This window comes from Acanthaster planci, linkage group LG14, assembly GCF_054643075.1.
Source record: "Acanthaster planci isolate LZ-2023a linkage group LG14, COTS_SCS, whole genome shotgun sequence".
Taxonomy (NCBI): Eukaryota; Metazoa; Echinodermata; class Asteroidea; order Valvatida; family Acanthasteridae; genus Acanthaster; species Acanthaster planci.
Window position 1 is genome coordinate 5,628,186 of NC_141790.1, and position 24,401 is coordinate 5,652,586.

General features: G+C 39.7%; 2 protein-coding genes across 3 annotated transcripts in view; both read right to left on the minus strand.

The window, feature by feature from the left end:
- The window catches only part of lipt2 (lipoyl(octanoyl) transferase 2), a 447,804-nt gene that overhangs the window by 399,959 nt on the left and 23,444 nt on the right, over positions 1–24,401 (minus strand). The gene's annotated exons all lie outside the window — the stretch shown is intronic.
- The window catches only part of LOC110983239 (phospholipid scramblase 1-like), a 93,125-nt gene that overhangs the window by 39,476 nt on the left and 29,248 nt on the right, over positions 1–24,401 (minus strand). For both annotated transcript variants that reach the window (XM_087145539.1, XM_087145538.1), the window contains exon 3: positions 17,362–17,439. In XM_087145539.1, the coding sequence (XP_087001665.1) occupies positions 17,362–17,439 (78 nt within the window). The remainder of the gene's footprint in view (positions 1–17,361; positions 17,440–24,401) is intronic.

Below are 24,401 nucleotides of genomic sequence, written 5' to 3' on the forward strand. Positions count from 1 at the left end.
GGAGAGCTGGCATGGTGCCTCTTGAGTCTACCCTTCTTCGACGACAGTGGAAGTGGGTTGGCCATGTCATTAGAATGCCAGCCAGCTGCCTCCTATGCCACACTCTCTATGGACAGCTATCCTATGGTCATTGGCCCAGAGGTGAACAGAAGAAGTACTATAAACAATAAAGTGCACACTAAACAAGGGGGGCATACCACCTGATAACCAGGAGAACCTGGCAGCTGATAGGACAACATGGCACTCCATGGTCAGCGCTGAAGCTACCTGCTTTAACGATACATACAACAAGGCTGCTGAGCAATGACGTGCCCGCAGATATCAATGCGGAGCTGCAGAGATAAGCAGAGATGTGCCTCACTTACTGGTCTCCACAATCATATCAGGAGTCACCGAGACTGGGCTGAAATTATATCGTTCATCAGCAATGAGGGACAGTGAAAAGCAGGCAAGAACATTTGCACATTTCCATAGTCTATTACGCCATTTGCTAAATTCTCAATCAACTGGTAGTGTGTCCCCATCTCTAACAATCCCTGGCGGAGCGTCCGCTATGTTCTTCCTCTTTCGAAGCGCAAGAGCGCTGACGCCGGGTTGGGTGGAGGGAGGGAGAGTGGTAAGGCACTACGTCCAATGCTGGCCGGTTTGTCTACAGGCCAGCCCCTTTCTGGCCGATAGCTTTTAATCCCCTTCAACCGGCCGGGCTACCGGCCGAACCTGTGCTTAACCCCTTGACGACAGAAACTTTTTTCTGAAAGCTGTGCATGACACTGGTTCACGCCGGGCCGAACTGTTGCCAAAGAAGGCGTGAGGGAAATGCGGCAACCAGTCAATGCACAGTTTCTGCAAATAAAGGTTGCAAACGTTCCACTACATGTACATGAACGTTGTATACGAATGCAGCTCTACAGTTGCAAGTCAACAAAACACTGCTGTCATATTTAATGCAGGTTAAGTCACACAAATTGATCTCATGTCTGTGTTTGTGTTTTCTGTGTTCATGTATTTAATTTGAAGATATACTGCTCGTACTTGAAACGAGCAGTTTCCAGCTAATCGCCCGCCCCTCCAAATACGTCACTCGTGCTAACAACGTGATACACAGACACAGTTTGCCAGTTTCCTGTGGTCATGAGAAGCGTAAAGCACAAATCAAAAGTCAGGGATTTTTACATTGATTACACAAATGTCGAAACAAAAATTCCCTTCCCAAATCCGATAAAAATACGCCCAAATACATTCGCTTGACTACTGCCGCATCTCAAGAGCCCAACTAATCGCCAAACAGTGTACCCGCCAATGAGACTGTGCTTTTTCATGACATACATTTTGCAAGACACAGCTATCCAATGGCAATATTCCTTCATATCATGCTTCTTCAGCAACTATCTCGCGCATGGGCGGCCGCGCCACAGTGGGCAAATTAACTCGGACTATCAATGCTATGCAGCTAGTTTTTGAAAATCACAAGACAGACGGAAAATTAAATAAAAATGTCTCTCTGTGACACAATTTGTGTTGGAAAGACTACTTACATGCATGTACACGCAGGCCTACATGTGCATGCTGTTTAGCTTCATTGTCATCCATGGCGATCGAAAGCCTTTTAAAAAATCCCTTGGTCGATGCCTTCATATGTATTTGCTTTTTGTTAATCTCACATGCACATTAAACATGGTTTCATATGACAGTGAATTTTATTATTCTAAACACATCACAGTATAGTTGATTAACTATAACCAAGAGATCTTTTCGATATGACATCAACCATGTTATATATATTATATGTTATATATATTTACTTATGTATGCACATAAGTAAATAAATGTGCATATGTACAACAATGCACCGAAGCCACTGCCCTATGTTAAACCCTACAATGAATTTCTGATACTACAAACGTTTCTATGTGAATTTCGTAATAATGAGAGTTGACAGTATGTTGAAATGCAGTTTGGACTTCAAGAAGCATTATCAGCTGCCAATTTTGTGAAGCAGGTTTCAGTTTAGAAAATTTGCAGCACAAATTCCGCACCAACTTACGTAAAAAATTATGTTCGCGCCGATTATTTGAGAGTTGGCAAATGTTGAACATAATTTGCCCTCTGGCGAATTATCGGTGTGAACCTGCATTAAAGGAACCTGTATTACAGTCCATTAATTTACCTTTACATCATGAATTTTGAGTTGTACTTCACGCAAATGCGATGTGAAATAAAATAATGTCACCGTACAAAACCTTCGGTGCAAAATTTTGCCCGTATTGTGCACTTGAGCAGATCACCTGAATGTTAACGACTTTCCAAACATGCATGATGCATGTCGACGGGCGAGGTGCATCCTGGATGGTCAGTCACGTTCATATGACTCAGACTCTTCCATTTTCTTCAAGGGGAACAATCAAACCCTATTTTTATATAAACAATGTCTGGAAAGCTTATAGCGATTGAAATATTTTAAAATCACTTTAAACAGAAAGTAATTATTACTATAGGAATATACAACTTTTTTTATTTCACGAATGTTTATACATTAAAAATTAAATACAAACTAGAGGTTTGACGGTCGTTAAAACAACTGCAAGCTGTTTCAGCATTTTCAAGAAAGCATTTCAAAATATATACAACCTGTAACTATGGAAATATCAGAAATAGTAAACATTAACATTTCGTGAATGTTACATAATTCAATCAGATTGACAAGAGTGCTGAACACTGGCTCTTGAAAAAACATCTACAAAATGTATAGTGGAAAATCAAGTAATCAAATATCACCAAAAAAAGTGAATGACATCATGACATCATAAATTAAGCCAAAAATTTTATTAAGGTCTTAGTTGGCCTTAACTTTGATGATGATCAAATATCTCAAAGTTACCCAAACTGTGGCTTGAAAACGTGTACAAAGCCAATACTGTTGCTCAGCAAACATGAGAAACCTGCCACGTGATGCCCACGTGTTAATACTGGGCGTTCATGTCCTTCAGCTGGCCAATCACCTAGCCCACCGTGTTACCAGGTACACGTATTGGGCATTAACTCGCCTCAATGGTCGCACACCGTGCCCAAGCTTCTTTCTGAATCAAAAAAATCATTTGTAGGGGCCATTGACAACTAGAAATATTAAATCAAAAAATAAGGACACAAAACGAAACTTTAGTATTTAAACATATGAAAAGTAAATTTTTGCAAAATCAGAGGATTTGGTTCGTCAATTTAAAAAGCAATAAAAGGATTAGATGGTCAATAATAAATCAATGAAAATTAAAACTAAGGATGATACATAAGCTTATGACTAACTTCAAAAGAAAACAATTATTCAAATATGAACCATTACTCAATCAATTAAATTAATTTTACATTCGTGAAAGTTAATCATGAAATATATCTGGAAATACACGCAAAATTATATTTTAATTTTTCTGTCATAATTCCACATTTTGAACAATTTATTTAAAAATAGGTTTATAATTCCCATTGGTGTGTGGGGGACATGGTGCAATTAACTTGAACCCCATGACGAATTCTAGAGCAGATAGCACATGATGAACAACATGGATTACACAACGGGCAAAAAAGAACAGACCCAATACGATTTGTGAGGTGTGAACGGTACTTACGGTACATTTACGAGTTCATGCAGTCTCTCGACTGTTTTCACTATCTCCAACTTGTGAGTAGAGCCAATGCATAAAACGCTGACCAACAAAAACATAATCGCCTTGTCGCCCGAGCCTGAAGCTCTGCGCCGCTGGCACGCGTGGCTGGCCGCGGCGAGGTTGGCGGCGGCCCGGACTTCGCTGCAACGTTAACTGATTGATTTCATTCTTCAAATGTTGCAGTGTAAATCACTCAGATTATAAGCCACTGGGACATTTTTGGCGTGGGGATCAATGTATAAGCCATTTCTTATCTTACGAAAATTACGGTATTCAAAAAAAAAATTTGTAAAAACACATACCACAAAGAGCAAACTCACAAGCGGGGCGGGGGGGGAGTTCAAACCCCCAGCCTATCGTTGTTGTTTTGTTGTGTTTTTAGTTTGTTGGGGTGTTGGGGTGTTTGTTTGTTTGTTTGTTTGTTTGTTTGTTTGTTTGTTTGTTTGTTGGGGTGTTTGTTTGTTTGTTTGTTTGTTTGTTTGTTTGTTTGTTTGTTTGTTTGTTTGTTTGTTTGTTTAAAGAAAAATTAAAGTACTTTAATTCCCTCCGACTTGAAGACCATCATTTTGTCTTGAGATCATAGAAATACTTTGGTTTTATTCTGTCCTCTAAAATTTGTATTCCAAAATCAGGGCACCAACTTAAAAACAAAAATCGCTACAGATAAAGTGAAATAACACATTTCATAAAACCAAGGTAATTTTCTGACCAAACACTAGCAATGACAGAATGTATTATTGACTGCATTAACGGTGGCCTTATGCACGTCGCAAGAAAGGTGGACGGCACCGAACCAGGACCAACTTGATCCCAAGTCTATTTTGGAACCCACGATGGCGCAGCAAGCCTTGGCGCAGTGCCAGGATCCATTAGGGTTTGCAGTGTGTGTAGATCCACAATGTGTGGGCACTTTTTATACAGTAGATCGTTCGGAAAATGTGGCTTTTTTGTGTGGGTGTGTGTGTAGAAAGAACAACTTTTGTTTCCCAAAACTTGTACCTTGGAGGGGAAGGCGGCCGTGGTTATGTTCTCTTATGTGAAGTTTATACAGCCCGTTTTGATCGTTTTTGTTTTGAATGAACGTTTAACCGTATGGTATTTTATTCCATGGTCGAGGAAAATGTCCCAGCGGAATATAAAATGCGATCTATTATATCATCGAAGCTGTGGTTGTGTTGTGTGTGGTTTTAAGCCATCATCAGTGGGCCAGACTAACGACATTCTACACGGGCAGGACTTGTGAGCGTTCCAATTAGGGTGATGGGAGTACTTTCACGGGTCAGTGAACAGTGACTGCGGGGTACTGCTGCAGTCTTATTCTTCCTTCGTGCGCTCTTCATGCACCCATAGTGTGCCCGTCGTGTAAGAACGAGCAAATGTCGAGCGAGATAGGGCGAGTGCCAGCGCTCGTAACACGCACGACCTTCCCTCAAACTCGAAAGGGTACTTACTTGAGATCACTGCTGTACATGTCCATGTAAATGTACATGTAGGATTATGTACATGTACACATAGGCATACTTGTACGTACATAAAAATGGCATGCACATTTTGTCATGTTCGCTCCATTAATGCATGCATGTATGCACATTACCCGGTACATGTACACAATGTACATGTACATTTCTTGTACATGCATCCCAAGTTACATGTAACCGAGTGGTATAAGGACTCAGTTAAAAGTAATAAATAAACAAAGACAACGGGGAATGTGGCGGCACGAATACTACATTCAGTATTTTATTTACAATTTGTACAATGCCTCAAAGCGTGAGAGAACTTATATTTATACAAATAAAAAAAAAAAACGACAGTCAGTGATCTCGACCAACATCGTATAGCTGGCAGTACGTAGAGCACTGCTACACTTTAGGTGTGAGGAACTCAAGGATTGCATGCAGCGTCCCTCGACCCATGCCAATCACTAATGATGTATGCACCAAGGCAAATAGATATAACAATGTTTCATACAATGTAACTATGTATAGTAGCAGCAAGTAGCAGTGCAGTAGCAGAAAGTGATGTTAAGGCAATGAGGCTCTGAAGCAGAGTGATCTGATTACTATGTTTCTGCCCGCTCCACAGGGTGGGGGAATCACAAAAGCTTTTCATACCAGTGAACAAATGCAGGGCAGAAACAATACCCTGTTCAGATCACTATTGTCAGATGCTGGCCTGCACTTGTATGGCTCTGTAGATATGCAAATGCGCTACTCAATACAAGAAAGTCACAGAGTGCACTACACAGTATTGTTGATAGCTGTTTTTACCATTTGCATTTGAAACAACTATTCATGAAATCATTCATTGCCCATTATTCTTTAAAGTAGGCAAGGGAAACATACTGTGTTTGTTTCTGAAATCCCAATCTAGGTCATCTTATTCCAAACAGGTATAGAAGAGATGTTGATTTTTTGTTTCACGTACAAATTAAACGGAACTGAAGTCCAAAGTTTGTGGAGTCTGTTGTCGGTTAAATTTATATGTGTATTATGAAAAGAGTGTAGTGGGCCTTGACTTGATGGAAGTCAACAGTGTGTATTAATTATGACAGTCATTAAGATAACTAGTGACGGAACTGTTACAGACGAAAATTGGCCTGTGATAATGACATCATTTGAAGTCACATGATATCAAGGTGTACTCTTTGAGGCCCTATATTTCCAAAAGTACATGTCCCAGCGGGTTGAAACTTAGCAGATACCTGGTAGGTTATGTGTGATAGACGAAAATTAACCTCATGGGATGATGACATCAGTTTACAAGGAACGTGACATGATAGAAGCATGCTTTAAAGCCCTATATGTGTAAGGACACAATACTGGCTAACAAAAATGGGACACATAGGTAAAAATTCAATCTAGTGAAAGGTGTTTAATTTACTTTTAAATTATGACAATGGACCACCCTCTATCAGAAAATAGCAATGGGAAGATAATCGGCCCAAGAAATTTTCTTCCATGCAGTGCTTTCTGTAGAGGGGGGCCTCATAAGTTAACGTTGGTTACGGTGTCCACTTTGCAGTCAACCATGCAATAATAAAAGTCAAAGAAAAACAAGGTGGAGTTGTATTGTTGTGGTTAAGCTTTTCCTCCTTTCTGAAAGTCATCTTTAAAAAAAATGTTAATTGTTACTAATTTTACGATATCTTAATAAGGTGGACACCGTAACTAACGTTAACAAGAGTACTTTTTCACACACAACAATTTTAAATGATTTGCAGTTTGATGACTTGAGGAAAACAGCTGGTTGCGAAGCTTGCAAGTACTTCAAAGAGGACATTATCATTGACAACCAAAGAACAGATACCCTCAATTTCAAAGATCTTTGTCCTGTAATTTAACGTTAGTTACAAAAATGACACGGACACCAAAAATTTCGAATCAAAGCTAACATTTCATGTGACAAGTTTATTATGACTTGCTTTACTGGAGCCCTCAAGGTAGTTGCCTCACCTTCAGAAAATTGCCTATGTTACTATGTGCAGGTGTTAATACATGCATATGCTTTTTCATTTCTTGGGAGCATCTCTGTGATCTACATATCTGATAAGCCACTTCAGCCTATTTTTAAATGCCCTATATGCATGCAAGAAGGTTATACATGAGCTTCACAGAAGTTGAAATCTTTGACATTGTGAACTTAAGTACATGTATGTATATTTAAATGTGCCCCATTTGCAACATTAAACAATTCTGAGGAACAAGTAAATTGAGTCAATGACTATTTTATTTTTCACTCTAATCTTGTTTCTTAAAAACTGTATTTCATTGTGGAGGCTATACACTGACGATCCCATCTGAAGAACATGGCACATCTCATTAAATGAATTTCATTGAATTTATTCAGTTCGTGCCACCTGGGTGACTCATCTTTGCTGAAAAACTGATGACCTTTTGACTACAGACCTTAGACAAACCTCTGATGACATACTTAGACAAAACTACTTTTGGCAATAAACGTTTAAAAATACTTATTAGCATAGACACTGCATAGTGCATTAATTTTACCTACTTCTTTGCTGTCCAAGTGAAAGTAACGCAAAGATGGATCTGGAATAAGTGAACTTGGATTAACAACACACAGAATGAATTTCCTGTTAACGGTCAGATCTTTTTCCCAAACAAAACTTTGCTTATTTTTATTTGGACGATCCATGCAGTATATAACTGCCAGTTCATCACTAATGATGCGCTTGATGGCACCTGGATACCATGCATCCTCAAATGCGACTACAACTATATCCCCTGGAGTGAGCTGGCGATCGGCAGGCTCTTGTGGGGTCCTGAAATTACAGAAATGGCAACAGGAATGGTTGAAATCGAATAATCTTTGATTTAATTACTACTAAAGCTTCTTTCACAAGGACATGTGAATCTACAGACATATAATCTGATCCAACCATTGAATCTTTTTCTCCTTTCTGGCTTCTGAAATAAGATAGAAGAAAAATAAAATTTAAATAGAACAATTTTTTAACATAACCGGCAGTGGCTTGATTTGTGGAAACATAAAAAAAAACTCGAACAAGACCCCAGGGGTTCCACAAAGGCAAGTTCCCCTATCTGTGTAAACATCACTTGCCTACGTGTTACATCAACTTCGCTCCATTTACTTTTAATTCACTGCGAACTCGCCCCCATACTATTGGATGACAAATGGGGCGAATTTTAATACGAATGGGGCGAAGTCGAAAGTGCCGGTGTGTAACGAACGTGAAACACTGATGATTTCTTGAACTTGGCAAGGCTATTCTTTAAGTTTGTTGATTTTTGTGATGGACTTTAGCTTAAAAAGTGTAAATTATTTGTCGTTTTGCAATTTCAAGCGGGACTTCAGATGTTTACTATTTTTTTCTTCCGTTCGTTAAACATGGACACGATTCACACGAAACCATCCAAGCGGTCCGCTACAAAGCCCAAAAATCACCCACTGACTATCCATTAAAATCTTGCCTTTTACAATGCCATCTGACCTCTTTTCACAAAAAAATACAGAAAATAAAATCTATTTAAGTTGATACAAACCTTTTGGCTGCTCTTTTTCCGGATATTGGCTGCTCTTTTCCTGATTGTTGGAGGGAAAGCTGTCGCGCGCAGCAACTTTCTCCGTTCGTTACACAGAGACGCGAAAGCGGCGCGTGGTGGACACGGTGCTTAGAATAGCTTTATCTCGGAAAAGACGTAATCGAGCCTAAAACAATTGACCTTTAGGTCATCCATGCAGGGTACCATTGCACGTGTACGACCACTAGTCAGACTGCGTTGATCACCAGTTAAAACATGTGGACATTTTACGTTAGTTACAAAATGGACACGAAAATTATAGCGATCGATATGCTGATGTTTTCTCATCCTCGAGGGTAATTATGGTCTAGCACACATTTTAAACGATGTTTATTAAGCTCATTTTGAATAAAAATGGCTTTTACAGGTAAGGGTGAGGCTTGTAAATGATGATTCTGGCCCTTTTCGTCATGGTATGGTTTGGTGGACACGATGTGAAACGAACGTTAACGCAGGTTCAGCTGCCATTTTGGAACGTGGATTTATTTTTTTTTTTTTGTAAAGGGCCAAAATATTACTTCATTGCTTAACTCAAAAAATATGACCATTGTGATAAAATACGTGAGCTATAAGTAAAGTAATTGAGTTCATTAAATTTTGTTCAAGCAATGTCCCATTTTTGGGCACCATTTTGAACTAAAATTTGCTCTTCAACGTGAATAAAAATTATAGACTCGCATTTACACTGAATTATTTATCTTTATTTATCTCTCAAATACATGTACAACTATAATCTCAAGCAAACATAGCTTGAAAATGGTTACATCATCTGATAAATTAAAGTTCATTTTTTGCATCATGAAAGTGGGCCAGTATTGTGACCTTACACATATCTCCAAAAGTACACGTCCCAGCTGGTTGAAACTTTGCAGATATCTAGAAGGGAATTCGCGACAGACAAAAATTTACCTCATGGGATTATGAGGTCATCAATTGACAAGTTACGTGACATTAAAGGTACACTCCTTAAGACCCTATATCTCCTGAAATACACGTTCTATCTGGTTGAAACATTGCAGATAACTTGAAAGAGAGGTGTTATATACAAAAAATGACTTGATGTGATGATGCCTTAGTTGTTCAAATGTACAAAAGAATGCAAAAAATCCCTCTGTTCTGTTGGCAAACAGACAGATGACCTCTCGTTTTTCTTCTTCTTCCTTTTTCTTCTTCTTCCTTATTCTTCTTCTGACCTAAAACCACTTTGTTTTGTGCAAATTTTTTGTCGCCGCCACTTTAGTGCTTTTACGACTTTCGATCTTCATCAAACCAATACCAATGAAGAACCCTTATGCACAGATGGTCCTAGAAACGTGACGTCATGATGACGTCATCACATAATTTATTATTGATTTTATCTCATTGACTTTGTGCACGTTTTCAAGGCACAATTTCGGATACTTTGCGATCCTCAATCATCATCAAAGTTATAGCCAGTGAAGACCTTGATGCAAAATCATTGCCTAAATAATGACATCATGATGACATCATCACCTTATTTTTTATTGAATTTTTGAGTATTTATTTTTCCCCATAGGTTTTGTACAGGTTTTTCAACAGCCAGAATGGTGTAGATTGTGACCGCTTCAGAAAATGAAACTTGTTACAAGCAAAGACCACCAGCACAGATAAATGTAGAAGCATGATGTCACTTTGGCATCAAAATTGGATTTTTTAATTTAATTTTGAAGATTTAATTTCTCCTATTGACTTTGTATACATAAAACCCAATGACTTTACATACAGTTTTGCTGTAGGGATGACGCATGTTCGTTGCGTGATCAGCTCAGTGACTTGTGTGATATCGGTCCATGTTAGCATTGTCGCACAGTCTTATTGCATGATTTCTAATAATTTGGCAAGAAGGTTGTGAAAAATTGTGCGAAATATCAAGGGCTTTGAACTCTGAGATTCCATGTCATCAGGCCTCAACCAATTTTTATATTCAACATAAATCATCTGTGCATGTATCAACGATATGTGCTGTCTGGCGTCAACACATGGATTCTATCAGGACGATATTTTTGAGGGGCCCATGTGTTTTCTCAGGACCTCTTGGGACTTCCTGGACCCGAAATTACACCAATTGAGTTCTTAATGGACTTTGCTTGATCAAAGGATTCCAAGGTAATCCCATAAAAGCTTAACTGGAACCAAATTCATGCACCGGCGCAAGAAGTTGCAGAAGGACTTGACACCGAATAGGCATGATCACAATGATCGTTAGCAAGGATGCACCGGGCCCAACAGCTACACGTAGTGCGGCGGGCAGCTGGGTTTGGAAGCTGGATGGATGAAGTGCTGGAACTGGTTCTGGTAGGCAAAGGTATACGTCTTACAAAACATGCCCAATTGCAAGTTTTTGTCCGCACTTTCTGTGCTATGTAGCATGCAGGTCCCCACGTATTCACCATAGTGAGAACGCAAGGTTGCTTTGCCATTGAAAACGTGCACATGTACATGTATGCTGTATTTGCACGTGTTCAAGTTTTGACACAAGTGTGTATGTGTGAGTGTGTAAACGCCTTCAATTGTGGACCTATAACAACAGAGAACAATAGGGTCCACAGTTGCCGAAGAGTTCACGGTTGGAAAACGTGTACAAAACATATGACAGGTCTTCCGAAAAGTCAGTGTGAACAATAGAGGAACAATAGGGAGTCCACGATCGAAGGCGTTTACACACTTGGTAGTGGGGGGGGTACATCCATGTGCCTGGTCCCCCCACCCCTTTTAACATTCAGGTCCCCACGTACTCCCCATTTAGTGAGAACGCAAGGTTGCTATGCCAAGGAATACTTGTGCACTTGTACACTGTATTTGCATGTGTTCATGTTCTGACTCAACTTTTCCCATGCATTAATTAACACATGAACTGCTGCACCTGTAATAAACATGTTTTCCTTTTGCAATGATACAGATGTTCATCAGCACAGACAAAAGGGCGGACTTGTTGGATGTCCCTGGTATGACGGTGCAATTGAAGCAGGACTGATCCCGAGAAGGATAAGAACAGCTTCATCAAACTACTCATAGCAAGACTGCAACCATCAGGAAGTGATGTTTACTTGTATGTGTACATGTAACTGCTAAAATATATTGAAAAACAACTGCAGAAATTGTTCAAACTGGTTTCAGAAGAATAGTGCAAAGTCTTCAGCATTCAAAAGACCCTGATATTTTCAATTCTTGCCATTTGAAATGTCTGGAAATCTTCAGAATAGAAAAGTTGACAGTTTTTATGTGATATACTTCAGAAAAATGTACGCCCCAAAAAAAATTTGCTCAATCAGAAGCCTCTACTTCCCATGGATTCACGTTCTCTTAATTTAGTCTCATGGCTCTTTGTATTATCTCTTATGTATAATAATAAGTTGCAAAGGCCTTAAATATCTTTCCCAAAAATACATGCACATTTGCAGAACAAAATTTCCCCCAAAATGGGCCTTAATGTCTTCCTCAAAGTACATGTATATCTGTAGAACAAAATTTTCCCCATAACAGACAATACAGGAAACACCAATACTAAGTCATCTGCCATTTCATAATGTGTAAATGGACTTACCATGCAGCGTCCCTCGACCCGTGCCAATCACTTGCTGTATGCACCAAGGCAAATAGATATACATGTAGCTATGTTTCATACAAAGTAACAATGTACAGTAGCAGCACAGTAGCAGAGAGTGATGAAGCAATGAGGCTCTGAAGCAGAGTGATCTGATTACTATGTTTCTGCCCACTCCAGAGGGTGGGGTGGATCACAAAAGCTTTTCATACCAGTAGGCTTGGGCGGTATTGCCTTTTTTGATACCACGGTATCCATGAAAAAATACCGCAGAATTTACTAATACCAGGGTATTCGTTGCAGAAGGCAATGACTACATCAAAAAGCAGCGGCGATGCTGGCATTCAAAGGCAAACCACAAACAACACTTGGGGCCAGCATGAAAAGGGTTTTTAACGACACAAAACCCCCTAAACTTAATAACTATTATAATTTATCTGTCTATTTGATGTCAAATAAAAATTTTTTCTTAAAAAAGGGACGGCGATTTTAATACCGATTTGTTACTCCGCAATTCCTATATCTGTGTGGTCACTCGTACATGTTTTATTCCTCCATGCTCATACGGTGTCAAAATCTGCACATGTGCTGCAGTCAAGTTGGTACTCGCTGAGAGTACGATATTGTAATGATTACGTGCGGGTCACCAGTGGCTGCTCCTTTTAGTTGCGCCCTAACACTGCGCGTGTGCAATGGTAAGGTGGCTTTCAGAAAACTCTGCGACGCGGCAGTCGACTCTTATTACGAAATCGGTTGTGACGAAATTCCGATTACAACAAGCACAAATCTGTAGTCCGGTGAAAATGTGCATATTTCTATGGGGAGAAAATGTGTTACAGCGAAGTAGCATTGTACGAAATTCCTGGTACAACGAAAGCTTTTTGTGACTCCGTTGCCTGAAAAACCAAGTCTTGGCGACCCATTCATAAAGCGTTTGCAAATCGCGGTGTTGAAAACATGTGTGCGGTGCACCACACTGGTTGCCGCCGGGCAGAACCGTTGCCAATGAAAGCATGATGGAAATGTGGCAAGCAGTCAATGTACAGATTCTGCCAAAAAAGGGTCGTACGTTCCACTACATTGAATGCAGCTCTATAGTTGCAAGTCAAAAAACACTGCCGTCACAAATTTTTCTGCAGGTTTATTCACAAAAAAGATCTCATGTCTATGTTTGTGTTTTCTGTGTTGATGAATTTAATTTGAAGTTGTGCTGCTTGTACTCAAGCAAGCGTGCTTCCACAAAATGTCCAGTCGTGCAACACAAGGCTTATCGCACGCAACGCGATATACAGTCCTCGGATGCCAGATTCCTGTCGTCATGACACTCGTTGTGCACGATGATATCATCCATGATATTTTACATTCATTACACAAATGCTAAAACAAAAATTCCCATCCCATTTCCGATAAAATACGCCCCAAATAAGTTCGCATGACTATTCTTGTATCTCAAGAGTCCAACTAATCGCCCAACACTAAATTATTCATATTGCTGCAAAGAGATCTAGCGTGCCCGCCAATGAGACTGTGCGCTTTCATGACGTACATTTGGCAAGACACAGCTATCCAATCGCAGTACTCGTTCATGACATTATGCTTCTTCAGCAATCATCTTGCGCACGGGCGACCGCGCTGCAGTGGGCGAGTGATCTCGGACTACCAATCAATCCAGTCATGCAGCTTGTGTCAAAAATCAAAAGAGAGGCAAAAAATTAAACAAAAAATGTCTCTCCGTGACACAGTTTGTGTTGGAAAGACTACTTACATGGATGGGGGCTTTAGTTGATGAGCCTTCAAATTCTTGTAGGTACATCCAGGCCTACATGTGCATGCAGGTTAGTTACTGTTGGCTTCGTCATCATCCATAGCGATTGAAAGTCTTTTAAAAATCGATGCTTTCACATGCATTTGCTTTTTAAAATTTCACACGCACATTAAACATGTCCTATGACAGTGAAGTTTATTATTCTAAACACATCACAAGGTATTTGATTAATCATAACCGAGACATCTTTTTGATCAACCACGTTGTCCTAATTTTATATTCCAGAAAAACTGAAATACAAGCAGTGACAAGTGAAGAATCAGGTTTTTGCTTCTCTTTTCATGAGGTTGGAACAAATGTGAGAATAAAAAAAGATCACTGATTGCCATGGATGTTGCACAGATGCAGATTTATGGAATCATTTTATAGTTTATAACACACATTCCTGGCTTCGGTTAGAAAGATTTTCACACAATCCTTGTACATGTTGTATACAAAGGACAAAAAAGACCCAAAGAGAGCACAAGGCTAGCACAAGCAGCATTAGCATTTTCTGATCCGCCAATAAAAATCTTCGGAAAATAAAGTCCAGTGCGGACACCTAAGACCAGCTGATTTTTTAATTCCCAACCTGTAGGGCTGTGATACATGTACATGTATACATGTGCCAACGAGTAATACAAGAAGCACTGCCTACAAGCTATTCCAAAACTGAAAACTTGACAGCGGTGATAGGGAAACAAAACCTTTTGACAGGCAGGTTGATGGCTGCATGCTGAAGTATCACGTTATGTTACGTCTTATCTCTTCACCAAAAAGCACAACACAAATGGGATGCTGGATGACTGAAACCACAAAGTATGCAGTCACTGTTGTGGATATAATTGTCTGCTTTCATCTTATGAGGGTTGTGGGAACATTCTGAACAAATTAGCCAGAATACCGCGGTGTTGAAATTCAATGCTGAATAAGTCGGTATTCCGGTATTCATGGATTGTTAGTCGGTATTGTTCGGTATTAAAATCAAAACCGCGGTATTCGGTAATACCGAAGTACCGCCCAAGCCAACATACCAGTGAACAAATGCAGGGCAGAAACAATACTCTATTCAGATCACTATTGTCAGATGCTGGCCTGCACATGTATGGCTCTGTAGATATGCAAATGCGCTACTCAATACTAGAAAGTCACAGAGTGCACCACACAGTATTGTTGATAGCTATTTTTACCAGGTGTGTAAAGTGAAGGCTGAAGAGAGAGCACTCTACAACACAAGGTTGCATCTAATCATGTTAAATAGTGGAAGTCTGTTCTTGAGGTACCGGGTACATGTATAGAAAGAAGAATTCTGTAGTCTGAAAGTGAATAAGGAGTGTTGAAGAAGTAGACGGACCAGGTGACTAGAAAAATTGACTGGTCACACATGGTATTGAATATGTACACGTACGACATTACTATGGAGTTCCATGTACGACTTTTTTGCTCTAAGTTAAAGAAAGATTGGGACACAGCAAGCAATTTGCGGCAGTTTGGAATTTGTTCCATGTTTCAAAAGTAATTCAAATTATTAGCCAATACATTCATGAACAGTTCCAACATACTATGTCCTTTAAGCCTCCAACTAGTACAAGCATATTAAGTGGCCAAACTTATCAATCTTTACGAGGAAATCTTTGTGTATCGTCTCCCCTTCACCATGATGTTAAGTTCACAATCCATCTTCGTCTCCCACCGTAAAAATCTCCATGGATTTTTGGCGCCTTTATCAACAGATAGGCCCTCATCTCAGTCAATTATTTGATATACCTTTATGTTAAATGATCGACAATCTTGTGAAACATCCCCAAAATCAACCGATTTGCGGTAGAAAGCCACACAGAATCCAGCACATGTAGGCCTACGTATGTACACAACTCCACACAACATCCATGTTTTGCTGCTTGTGTAGCACCTGCACAATACATGCCATTTGTTGTTGATTGTTTTACACTTATGTTCTGGCCCGCTGCACACATTCCCGTACATAAGTGAGAATACATGATACGCCCAACTCTGCCATTACTTTTACTACCACTAACCCACTCACCCAATGTGCATTCCACAGTATTTCAGAGGGAGTATAATTTTGTGTACTTCTTGATCGACGGAAGTAGACTTTACCAAGTCTCACATGAACCTTATTTTGTAAATAATTCCACCAAAAGTATTAAACTCATTAAACTCGACAACAGTGTGTAGTAGAGGACTACCCACTCATTAAACTCGACAACAGTGTGTAGTAGAGGACTACCCACTCATTAAACTCGACAACAGTGTGTAGTAGAGGACTACCCACTCATTAAACTCGACAACAGTGTGTAGTAGAGGACTACCCACTCATTAAACTCGACAACAGTGTGTAGTAGAGGACTACCCACTCATTAAACTCGACAACAGTGTGTAGTAGAGGACTACCCACTCATTAAACTCGACAACAGTGTGTAGTAGAGGACTACCCACTCATTAAACTCGACAACAGTGTGTAGTAGAGGACTACCCACTCATTAAACTCGACAACAGTGTGTAGTAGAGGTCTACTCACTCATTAAACTCGACAACAGTGTGTAGTAGAAAAACATGTAGAAACCCTATGGCCAAAAACTAAATATTAAAAAATCAATAACAAATCATGTGATGTCATCATAACAAATTTGTTCTACACACATCCTTGGATGATTGTCTAAAGCTCTGCCAAGTTTGAAGTCAATCAGATTTAGCAAACTGCCAAAGTCGATTGATGGCAGAAAAACGTGTACAAATCCTGAGGCCAAAAATTAAATATTCAAAATTCAATAACAAATCAAGTGATGACGTCATCATAACAAATTTGTTCTACACAAAACCTTGAATAATTGTCTGAAGGTCTGCCAAGTTTGAAGTGGATCAGATTTTAGTAAACTGCCAAAGTCGACTGGTGAAAGGATGATGACTAAAAAAGAAAAAAAAAATGAAAAAAATGTCTTAACGAAAACAATATCTGTTTTGGCAGAGTGGCCAAAACAGCAAACAGCTAACAATAACAATATGTAATTTACAGCGCAATTAAATATAAAGAAAGTCTTTAAGAGAAATTCAGGCCACCATGCCAGTGCCCAAACCGCAGTATGGGGATACATCTGTCCCATCAGTGGGGTAACTAATTACTCAGATCTAAACCTATAATTAAGGTTGAGAATAATTGCCCTTGCCCAACAAAAATTGTACACTGGCATTTTACTAATTTAAGAAGTCAATATAGATACCTTTCAGAGCATACAATATACTCACCTTCAACAGCATAGAAAACTTGCTGCCCAAGAGTATTTTTCACAGTGTACTTGTTGGCTGTTTCAAAACCCACAAATGCTGCAAAGAAAAAAAAAGGTTCAAAAATGAATTTTAATATTTGTGTAAAACCATTTGTGTAAAAATTGATTGCTCCCATTTTGCTGGAACATCTGTGAAGAGTATAGGCCTATGCATGAGTATTCTGGGTTCCAAGACCTCCCAGTAATATTCCGTGATCCCAAACCATGGCGCTATCTTCAGACAAACCCCTATCACAGGAAGGTCTTGGATATTTCGTTTTATCTGGGACGGCAACAGACTATGGTAATAATGGTAGGATATGCAATATTCATAGCACGAGTGATACTCAGCAGAAATTATGCTAGTGATTTTCAACATGCTTTACGTTCACAAACATTTTTGAACTGAAGCATCAGCTAATATGGTTTTCCCAGATGCTCAGAGTTAACCGCTCCTTCTCTAGATATTCACTGACATCGTGAACTTGTTACATGCAGGGTTTTTTATATGGTTGCAGCCATTTTGTGTGTCAACCTACTGCACATGATCTGTCAACACAAGAGAGTGGCCCCTTGTGCTTAGGTGAAATTTAGACTTGCTCAACTGAACTATCATGCGTTCGGTACACAACAGCAATGGAGATTTAAGGCCTTGCAAAGTCAAATAAGAAAAACCACACAATAGGAAAACTAAAAGTACATGTATGTTGACACTCTGGATCAAGAATCTAAATCTTGGTACCTGAAAAAAAAACAGAAGCAATTGGCAGGGTCGACCCATACATGTTTACATGAAAGACAGTGCAACTCTTGAGGGATTGGAAACTGCTTCCAGATTTAGTTTACCCCAATATTTTCAATTGCCTGGTACATGCTAAAGGCATACACTCTTAAAGAGTTTAAAAGCTACAAGTCCCGGGAGGCATTCAACCACTTTGTTTGTGGATGGGTCAAGGATGTTTGTTGGTGGACATCAGTTGCCAGTTCTAGGCATCAGAGTGCAGGTGGAAATGTAGTCATTGTTTGAAAGGTAAAATTTACTCTTACCAAATACAATAACATTAACAATAACATGTTTAAAATTATACTAACGTTAGGCCTCAAGCTGTGACCTTAACTTACATACAGTTATCTGCTACAGTCATGACAGTGCTAGCCTATATAAAGTATAATGCAGGCTGGAAATTTTACTTCATAACCCTCACATACCAGAATAGTCACTAATAGTAAAATCTCGGCAGGTTGTAACTGGTTGGCCGTGCTCATAATTCATTTTTAATATCAAGTCAATGATCAAATGCTTTATATTCAGGGAAGGCTTGATTTTATGTGGGTGGCCATCCAGTTCACAAGAAAGGGCATGAAAATTCTTGTCAGGGTCTTGATTGTGGGAAATGATGTGCAGTGTACGCATTGCAAAAGACCTCATCAGTAGTACATGTATGTCAAATGCGGGCACACTGTTATCATCAAAGAGAGTATAGCGCCATGCAGCGCCGCAAGATGGATTACTGACCGCCAGAAAGTGTAATCGGCTACGTGATGCTGCGGCGACCATTCACGTAAGCAATGTTTCCAAAAGTTCCTGGATGTGTGAATATTGACAATGGGCTGGCAGAAGAAATTCGTTATTCTCAGCCCACTATTCGGCACCTCAATGCAGCAATAGGCAGTGCAAATGCCCAGAATTATTTTTTTTCATATTCCCCCAAAATAAAGAGAGGTAATATGAATTATATTTAATATTTTGTTCCTTTTTCTCTCCCGCTCAAGCTGTTGATGCGTCATGGTTTTCTTCGTGTGTATTTAACACAGGCCTAGGCTAGGCCTAAGCTTGCTTAGTTCCATGCCCATGGTGCCATTTTTCAAGCGCAAGAACAAGCCCATTTTTTCGTACATGCATACTTAGACTTTGGTTTGGTAAGCCCAGGCTCAACTTAAGAAAATTAGCGCCAGCTTTGACTGGGGGACAGTCAGTTAACACATTACGACACTTGACAGCAACCAGTGTAAGACATAATTCCGCCTGGGGTTACGGTAGGCCCACTCGTTATAATACAAGAACACAAACAGTTGTCAAGCATTAACGTTAATTTAACGTGGTGCAATAATATTGCCTTCACTGCAAATTCAATTAACCCATGTCCAGCCTAGGCGATAAATTCAACGCATTTTTTTCAGAAAAATCTGTGTACAATTTATAAAGACAAAGCAATGTGATAATAAGCCTAAAAACAGGCATATTTTATTTTTACTGCAATATGTACAAGGATATTTACAAATAAAACACTGACATACTGTACACAGATGAAAAAATTTAAGACAAAATTGATTTTTCATGAGACCTGCCACTTGTATGTGTGTGTCACGTATGAATTAATATTGGTTACGCATACAGTACTACCTGCCATCTTTCCTTCTTACGGTTTCAGTAAATTCCACTCTGTACATGTCTTCATTGATTTAACGCCACATAATTGATGACACTCATATATATTACAAATAATGTGAATGCAGCAAAAATAAAATAAGCAAATTAAAGGCAATTTGGAAGTACATTTTCTGATGTCTGTCAGAAATTGAACAATTTCACTTCATGACATAATGTGGATTGTATTAATATTTAAATACAAGTGTTTTTATTCAGTCTAATGTAGTTAAACTTTTTCAATTCAAAATTCACAAAAACCTTTACAGGTTTACAATGTCAAAAATATTAAATCAAATAGGGGTAGTGTGTCATTAGTATACAAACAAATCTGTGATTAAAGCAACTACCAGATTTTTCATGAGATCTGCCACTTGTATTGCCCTATTTTGAAGGATGCATAAACCTTGGAGATGTCAGGCAGAAATGTTCTGCTAAGACCCAATGCCCTGTTGGATGATCCCTCACTCCTGTTTATACATAACAAGGCCTATGACACATTCAAGTCAGACTTTGGATCCTTGATGGCACCCTCCCTGTGCCTTCAAGCTTTCTGTTCGTGCAATTTTCATTAGTGTGTGAATAAACTATTCTTTGGTGTTCAAGAACATCTATATGCAAGATATCAAAGTGAAAAGGCAATGTAAAATAACAAAGAAAGTGGGCCATAAATGAAAATGGTAAATGCTTCTCCAATGATTGCAATCAGATTTGTTCAGCTGCTTGACACTGTATCATGCATAAACTACTGGTCTCCATTGCTTCCCCATCAAAGGAACTGCATGTGCACTGCGTCCACCTGAACAATACAGTAATGATTAAATTGAAGTACTCCTCGCACTCGTACTCGCTCGAAGTTTCCGCTAAACCCTCCTATCTCCTCGTAAAATTTGCTGCCGGTAACGAGCGCTTGCGGGTACCCGCGAGCATTTACGAGCGCTCGCGAGCGCACACGGGCGCTATCGAGTGCAATAAACAGCGAGTGCATACGAGGGGTCACTCATGCACAACGCGTGACCTCGGTGGAAAGCCCGGTCTGCCGGCCCGGTTGCGAATCGGTTCCCCCACACTGGCGTCATTGCGCATACAAGTCCAGTACATTGTGTTTCGGGACACCGTCCGGTGCAGACGGTAGGCGAACAATGAAGACCTGCTCGTTCTGAGTGTGGTGGAAGTGGAATATAAAATCTCATAACCTCTGTAGGGATATCCTGAAAATCAGACAGGAAACGGTGGTCCTGGAAACAACGTACACGTAATGACATGATTTATATTGATCAATGTCCGATTGCTCGTTTTATGTACAGTTTCACTGTTCCGTAGCTTTTAGCGAGACATAAATCTTGAAATTCTCGTGCTTGAAAACTTTGTGGAATAAAAAATGGTTGAATCACTGGCCCGGTAACTATCTAGGACTAACACATTAGTGTCATGGGTGCCAATTTTTGGCAGAAACGGTGTGTTTAAATTCATTATCGTTGTTATTGATACTAAACCATAAATGCTGGGATTGTTTTCTCTTTTTTTGAAACGTTTTGGATCTGGGAGTCTTCATAACCGGCTACTGTTCTTTTTTCCCTCTGTTTCTTTGTTTTGTTGACAAGAGCTGTAGAAACATGTTGACCAATAATTTAAAAATGGGTTAAGACACATTTTACTGATTTGTAAATCAGTACGCCTCTGTTTGCCTCAAGTTCTGAATGGAATTGACCAATCAGAGAAACAGTATATTATTCTATACCTACCTTGGGAACTGCCGTACCTGCAGGTGCATTGTTCTGTCGTCGTCCAGAGAGCAAGTTGCAACACTTAAATGATGTGAATTTATTAGAAATGTGCAGTTTGGTTGTTGGGAATTTAACAAAACTAGAGTGAAACCCCATTTTCTTTGAGTTCACTTTAATGAAGTGTCTGATGATGCCTTTAAAAGCGAAGACTTTTCTGTAATTCCACCCTTTCACTGGATAAACAAGACATACATGTACAAGAATTAAATTGTTCTTTCACAAGTCATCCAAAGTTTACGTAACTACATGTACATCAAGAAAACGCTCTCTTCTTCACTTATCAAAAAAGTGACATCTTGTGAAAGGGTGGCGTTGTTATAATCAATACATTTCCTTCACCAAAGGGAAATTATTAGTTGGATACTTTATTGGTCCATTTATTACGGTAAACACAGTGGTCCTTTTTATGGGGCTTTGAGGAGTCTGTAGAGCGAACACTTTATTGATTTTTTTACTTGATTTCTGCTGCACATATTTTTCCCCCGAAAAGTGAATAAATAACCGAGACAGACAAATGGGTATTTTAGGTCAATTTTAGGGTTGTTCGTTGCTGATGTATAGGCAAGAATGCCGGAGTCGACCATCTGGAGCCGTTTGAGGGTGCTTACGTGGGCATACAGGTGGGTGTGGACAGACGTGTGTTTACATGGAAATATGGGTGCAGACGTTTCTGTTCTGGTGCCCGCGAGGACATGCAGGCAAGTGGGTGAGTGTTTTCATGAAGGCGCAACAACAACGCCCGAGTCTAATAAATCAAGCTTATGCATGTAGGAGGCTGAGCGGTTTACCGCACAATTTCAAAATATGCTACCGATCCAAGTTTTCATTTTTATATTTGTGTGTGCGATTTCATAGAGTCTAGCATTAATAACTATTGTTAATCAAAGACTGGATTCTCTGGTTCTGCCAAACAGCACGAGCATGCATTGCGATAAATGGTAAAAACATCTCCGTGAGAAAATCGATAGTTTTATTAGTGATTTTATGACTCTTAAGACTCAATTCTAGAGAGACAAACTGATTTTGAATAAAAGGCAGAGGCAAACTCTGAGGGCTGTGATCATCTGTCTTCAAGCAAAAATAATTCCAATATTCATGCGGTAGGAATTTTCCAATGAGGTCCCTCGTAGCTCGGTTAAAAACCTGTATAGTTATTGAGCTCAACGGACTCGGACGTCGGTTCATGTTGTCCGAAAAAAAACCATCGCGTGACATAAGTGTATATTCAGCACAAAAATACCAACTGTCAATATACCTTTGCAAACCTGATATAGACTGTTATTCGTTCATGATTATTTTCCATTAATAATATAATTTGCAAGTTATCAACTGCACTTGCCCTGAACATTCATAGAAACTAAAGAAAATCACTTTCATGTAATTTTGAGAGAAAAGATCGTCTCAATAGTCACGCGGCGAACAGTTCGGTTGTTCCTCAAGAAAGTAAGAGAAACGGGCTCTTTCGCAAAGAGGGCTGGATCTGGACTTCTACAGAAACCCCCGCAAGTCTGGAAAACCTCGTACACGACTTTGTACGAGAATGACAATGAGCTCACGTCGCGAGATGTATTTGGTATATTCAAAAATATATTTGGACTCGACGCCGCAGAGTCCACCATCCGACGCATACGTCCAAAGCTGGGCTGGGCAGCAAGTGGGCCCGCCTACTGCCAATTAATAAGTGCGACCTTGTGCTGGAGCAGAGTCCCTCACTTCTTGAAGCTCCTTGCGCTTTGTTACTTTTAATCTCCGTCTACTTACAAATACCGACCAAGTCCGTGGCAAGAATAATCCCTTTCAGGTCGAAGTCCTTTTGTGTTGTTTAAAGAAGGACGTGGGTGATGGATGTGTACTGGAGAGCCTTGTGACATTGACTGCCAGATTGTTTCCTCTCAAGAAAGTTATTGGGACATTTGAAGCATGTTTGAAGCAAGATATGGGATGGAGAGAACCCCCGCCTTTGTGTTGGTCATTGTTTGATCGGAATCTCAGGAATTCTTTACAGACTTCTAGGAGGGATGTGCTAGGTAACAATAGTCTACAGTGTGTATAGGGATTGGACAGGTAAGGGGGGGGTACCCCTCCGTCCCATATCTTGCCTGGTATATCTTCGGATGAGATCAACTATGGCGGGGATTGCTGTAGTTACTCTGCAAAGAATACACCGTGTATTACATGTATCTAAATGGAAGTTGCGTGGAATTACCAATACTGTTTTCATTTTTTTCATTGACTGCCATGATTGAAAGCAGGTAAAATATAAAATGGGCTTCTGAAAGGTTACCTTTAATTTATATTGCAGAACGCCAACAGGGTACCTTAAAAAGATTATCGGCTTCACACTTCAGTTTGGCTTAAATACTTTTGTGGTTTCTTAATAAAAGTGCGTAAGAAAACGTAGTCTAAAAGGTTGTGTGACCTCAATGACAACACCAATAATACCACTATATGATATAAAACTAGGTCATATACCAACATAAAAATCTTTTGTAAGAGCCAAGATTACACGTGTAATACAGTGCAACTGTCTTTTCGCTTGTTCTTCAGAATACAGGAATCATGGTCACCCAAGGTCACCTGCACCCCGGCAAAGATGGTGACAATCCCGTTGCAGGATTTGCAGATGTTGCGCAATCTGAGGCAAATTTTGCACTTTCTTTGGTCCGTGTATTACTCTCCAAGAGGGAGGTGAAGATAAGTAATTGCAAAGGGGTGCGGGGAAAGGAGAAGCTTGATCTGGTCCGCCTGAATGCCGTCAAGGCCATTGTCAGAGAGAAGTCGTCGCTTGGCCTGGGCCAGTTTGAA